Raw genomic sequence first — 5000 nt, 5'->3', positions numbered from 1 at the left:
ATTTTTCATTTTGAGCGTATAACCTTTTTTTCAATCAGACTGCAGGCAGGAACAAACTGATGAAAACCTACCACTACACAGCAGGGGCACCCAACGTCAATTTTCGGAAAATATCTGTTCGGAAGACGATTTGAGATCTACAATTTTCGGAACATTTGTTGTAAAATTTCTTGCTTGCCTGCCTATCCTAGGATTTTCGAACATCTAAAACATGGTATAATTGCCAATTTTTAACGAATTTTTACCCTAAAAAGATCACCTAGAATTTTCGGGAACCTTTTTTCTGGCTGAAATTTTCGAAAAGGTAAGTTTTGATCCCTACAATTTTCGGCTCACTAGGCTTTCAGCTAGGGAATCCGAACAGATGAAAAATTTTTAGGGGAAAAAAATATGCCTCTATCTCTCGTTTAAATACTAAAATACGTTTAAAAATGCTACGTTCAAGTGGTTTTGAACTATATTCTCGTTGGGTGCCCCTGACACAGGTACACAAACTAAATTGTAATTATAGGCAATCAAAGGATGACAAAATGTAAGCGGCGCAGCTAAGATAAGCATGAATTTCTTCTCGGCTGTGTGATGTAAACTTTCTTCCAAGAGTCCCTCTCAATCATTTTGTCAGGACGATATTTGTAATATGTTATAGGTATGACAAAGGAATGTCTTGAGATGATTTACAGTGAAATCAAAGAAAAGAGTGAGCGGATGAACACCTGGAAGGGTACACTAAAAACTAAAACAGGAAAGATCCAGGAAAAGTATTTGAAGGTACTTAGAATTATCAGTATGTATAATTTGTACAGTCCCAATAATAACCATAAGAAGATAACTTATCTACAGTCAGATTGTTTACTTCTTAACAAGTAAAAATGTATGATTGCCACTTTACACTTGATGTGTCGTTTTCGCTTGTTTTTATTTGCTTCAGAAAAGACAAGAGCTGTCTAACCTAACCAGTAAAGAGCAATTTGTGTTCACCCTTGTGAGGCTTAGAAGAAACCCAAGTTTGGAAATGCTTTGTGATATATTTGGCATCACCAAAGGGTCTGGAAGCAGAATATTTATAACATGGATTATATTTCTCAAAAAGGAGTTGAGATTTCTTGTACCCTTCTCAACAAAACAAGAATTGATTGGCATACCTAGACCAAGTTGCTTCAAAAAGAACAGGATGCTGGTTTAAGAATGTGAGAGCGATAATAGATTGTACTGAATTTTATGTTGAGAAACCTTGTAAACCATCCAGTCAAAGATCCACCTACAGTCAATACAAGTCCTCAAACACATTTAAGCTACTTATTTCAATGTCCCCCATTTTGCATTTTAATTTTGTGTCCAAATTATACAGTGGAAGTATAAGTGACAAAGAGATAGTAAATGCAAGTGGTTTTCTAGCAAAACTACAGCCAGGCGATGCTGTAATAGCTGATAAAGGCTTCAACATACAAGATTTTTTAGCCTTGCACAACACAGAACTAATCGCGCCTCCAATCATGCGCAAAAATAATGTATCTGCCCGAGCATCAACTGCTACAAGACGAGTTGCAACTGCAAGGGTTCATATTGAGCGGATGATAAGACGCCTGAAATTGTTCACTTTTCTACGGGGAGTTATTCCCTTTACATGCAAACAAGCTGTGCTGTTTCTGTCTGTGCAATACTTGCAAATTTACAACCATCGATAATTAAGGCAAGTTCAAATAGAGAATAGGCCAAGGTTTAATCTTAAATACTGCATTGGCCATTTCTTAAAGTGTTCATTTCTTTACAAATAAAGCTTCTAGGAAAGTTCTTGTTAATGTTCTCTTCGTTTCAGCGTCTCCAGGGTCAAACCACAGATGTTCGACCTTGACATATCCATTGGGATCACTTTCATACTCTGGCAGATCCTATGGGATTTAATACAACATGAATTCCATGATTGCAAATCTAGAGAAATCAAAAAGATTACTCTGGAAATTTATTTACATTATATTTTACAACAATTTTTCTCCAAATTGTGTACCTGTAAAAATTGGTCAATAAACATGAACATGTGAAATCCACAATTGTTGCTTCCTGCCAACTGTTGTGGTACCTAAAAATGTCATGACTTGGGCAATGTTAGGAGCATGATTCATTTTAAAATTTCAGACTTTAATTCTCAATTAGCAGATCTAGATCTACAAGGAAACAGTAGTAACAGTGATATTTTGATCCAACATTTTCATTACCTTAAGCACATGTGGTGTCCGCTGGCTTGTCTTGGAGCGTATAGCACTAGCTGCACTTAGGTGATCCAAGAACCTGTTTAAAAAAAAAATGGTTAGCACAAACGTGACATCAGTAACAAATTACCATTTTATGTTATCTTATCCACTAGCTGACAGTAATAATAATTATTATTACACTGCTGTAGGTACCTGTTGATATTGTCTATTTCGGCATGCCTTGTATTGATATCCCATGTCAAGGAGTCCATTATCAGTAGGTGCCTTGAAACGAATCAACATTTCTTTGTTTCAGTGTAAACTCCAGTGAATAAGATATACTGCAGGTACAAACACTGAAATTATTTCTTAATCAAATTATATGCTAAGAATGCTCACCATGGGGTCAATACAGCGACAAGCCAATGCAAACTGAAAAAAATTAAACTTCGTTAATATCTCAGTCAGTTTCTTCATTGTAGCTGTCAGGATAACTGAAGTTTTATTCTCAATAAAAATGGAGGAACAGTATTTCTGACCTTCTGTTGATTGGATTAATCACATATCCACTGTTCAGGAGATTTGCCTGAAAAAACTTCTCTGCTGATTTCTGGCGAACAATTCTAAAAGAAATTGTTAAAGTGTGAGTCATGAACAGTTTTCACCCATTGCATAAGAAATGTGTGTTGCTCCATACAAATAAAGCAGTCATTGTTATCATATCAGCATGAAATATTCATTCCAAGCACTGTTTGAACTTCCATTATTATTACCTGGAGGTTGTTTGATTAACATCCTGCTCCCCACATAAAGTGGTATAGAAAAATGTACTGACAATAGGATAACACTGGGGTAGTTGCCTGAAACCAAATACCAACTTGTTCTTATTCATGCTGGCTTTTAATTAATACATTAAAAGTAGGAAGTATAATTATGTAATTATGCAAGCAATTTATCATTCATCAGCTTTTATTGACCATACTTTCTTGATAGTGTTGAACAAAATAAATATAATTAATTATTATGAAATGTCACATTACTTACTTGAACAAAAACAGAACTATTGTGTCAGTTATCATAGAATTGGGTTGAACGGTTTCCACGTCCTCCTTGTATATCTCTAACGCAGAAAGTAGCACACTCTCTGAAGGTGTGGCAGGGGTACTGTGCTGAGAGGATAACAAATCGATAACTTCATGGCATTCTAGTTTAGAAGGAAAGATGTTGGATTGGCATGTTTTGTCATCTGCTTCAGAGCTGGTCCTTTGAAACCCACTGGGGACATCTGGAGAGTTTATGGCCTCTACATCTTGTGATTTGTGTGCCCCTAGTGATGAATCTATAAGAAAATCCCCAAGATGCAAATAAACAACTGGATAAATCAACTGAGAAAATAATGAGACAAATATTTATAATACGTACAGGAGGTTAATACCTGGCAATACTGGCCCAGATAGAACAGTCATCAGGAAGGGGAGGACTTGACCTATCCAAAACCTCTCCAGTTTGGCACACACATTTGACATGAAGGTTGCATCATAGGGTACCTCAACAGAGAAGATTCCTTGCTTCGTCCACACAACAAACTGACAAAGTTCCAGCCCAGTAACAAACATTTGAAGCTGAACTTGGAAATAGTATTTTGAAGTTGATTTCAAAGCAAAGCCATCACCATTTTTGATGCCACCAATTTCTGGGGTTAGGAAAGCTTTTTTTGGGTGGAGATCTCTGTGTTTCCAGGGGCATTTATATTCTACGACAGTGTTTGGGCAACCTTTAGAACACTGGCATTTCTGAATATTATCCACGCTTGCCCCAAGGAATGGCTTTGACTTTGAAATCAAAAAGCCCTTAGCAATCAATTCCAGTTTGTGGTGGGTATGGCTTGCAACCCACTTATATGCATTGCGAGCACTGTCTTCATGAAATAGCCCCCACTCTCTGGCATTTTGTGGTTCCATTGTTTTCTGCTTATGAAAGTGTAGGGACGTCTGTGCTGATGTTATGGCTTGTACCAACTTTGTGGCATTTTCAGCACTATTTTTCTCAAGTGCTTCTTGGCGGGTGAAGACTCTCTTGCAGTTTAAGGCTGTTATGAACCCTGCCTTGTGTAAATACCAGTCATCACATTGCCATTGCTTTGTGGTGGTGTTCTCAATGTAGTTAATTTCTGTATCACTGAAAGAGAACAACCTCAAAACGTCTTCCAGCAAAATATTTGGATCATTTCGTAAAAGCTCTGCTAGCTTAAGCTTCATGATACCACTCCCAAGCTTGTCTTTACTTGATTTAGTGGTTTTGCCAACTTGATCTGTGTCTGCTTCTGTAGTGCAGTAAAGTTTTTTAAATAAAGGCAAGATAACTGGACTACTAGTTGGTAATTGGCACATTTTTTGGGTGAAATTTCTGAGATACTTCTCATCTGGAGGATTAGTGTCTTCGGGAGCACGTACATCTATTTGGATATTTTGGGAGTATGTGTGTTTACGTTTTCTTTTTTTGGAAGAGGGTTTTTTTGCTTTCTCAATCAACAGGTCCTTCAGTTCGCATGCTACAGTACTTGCTGTTTGTCTCTTAACCCAGGTGCATGGACCACTAGTTACGCTGTCTTTCCCACGAGTGTTCAACAAATTTTCTAGCGAGTACATGGCAGTTGCAATGTGTTTACATCCACCATCTCGACCTCCCTTGCACTCGCATCTTGCTTGAAGTACGCTACCTCTGTTAGCGCCTCTACCCTCAAGAATGAACCAGAGATTATAGTAATCTTTTCCTTCATCCGTTTTGATTTTCATGAAGGGCTTCACTTTA

The 5000-nt window shown here is 37.4% G+C and overlaps 2 protein-coding genes and 1 long non-coding RNA gene across 4 annotated transcripts in view; 2 read left to right on the top strand and 1 right to left on the bottom strand.

Annotated features, from left to right (window-relative positions):
- The window catches only part of LOC138006509 (uncharacterized), a 2658-nt gene extending 918 nt beyond the window's left edge, over positions 1 to 1740 (top strand). Inside the window, exons 4-5 of the long non-coding RNA XR_011123904.1 lie at positions 647 to 768; positions 929 to 1740. This is a non-coding gene — a long non-coding RNA (uncharacterized lncRNA). The remainder of the gene's footprint in view (positions 1 to 646; positions 769 to 928) is intronic.
- LOC138006508 (dehydrogenase/reductase SDR family member 7-like) overlaps positions 1 to 5000 on the top strand; it is a 27675-nt gene that overhangs the window by 4396 nt on the left and 18279 nt on the right. The window lies entirely within an intron of this gene.
- Positions 1751 to 5000, bottom strand: part of LOC138006507 (uncharacterized) — a 4889-nt gene continuing 1639 nt past the window's right edge. Inside the window, exons 1-9 of one of the 2 annotated variants that reach the window (XM_068852873.1) lie at positions 3625 to 5000; positions 3234 to 3528; positions 2963 to 3049; positions 2729 to 2812; positions 2589 to 2621; positions 2403 to 2474; positions 2214 to 2286; positions 2006 to 2077; positions 1751 to 1889 (exon numbers count right to left, since the gene is read on the bottom strand). The exon at positions 3625 to 5000 is cut by the window's right edge and continues 1639 nt beyond it. In XM_068852873.1, coding sequence (XP_068708974.1) covers positions 1758 to 1889; positions 2006 to 2077; positions 2214 to 2286; positions 2403 to 2474; positions 2589 to 2621; positions 2729 to 2812; positions 2963 to 3049; positions 3234 to 3528; positions 3625 to 5000 — 2224 coding nt within the window. In that variant the 3' untranslated portion in view covers positions 1751 to 1757. The remainder of the gene's footprint in view (positions 1890 to 2005; positions 2078 to 2213; positions 2287 to 2402; positions 2475 to 2588; positions 2622 to 2728; positions 2813 to 2962; positions 3050 to 3233; positions 3529 to 3624) is intronic. The other variant, XM_068852874.1, reaches the window with a different exon arrangement.

Source organism: Montipora foliosa, chromosome 6 (genome assembly GCF_036669935.1).
Source record: "Montipora foliosa isolate CH-2021 chromosome 6, ASM3666993v2, whole genome shotgun sequence".
NCBI classification, from domain to species: Eukaryota; Metazoa; Cnidaria; class Anthozoa; order Scleractinia; family Acroporidae; genus Montipora; species Montipora foliosa.
This window is presented reverse-complemented; position numbering and strand designations above follow the sequence as displayed.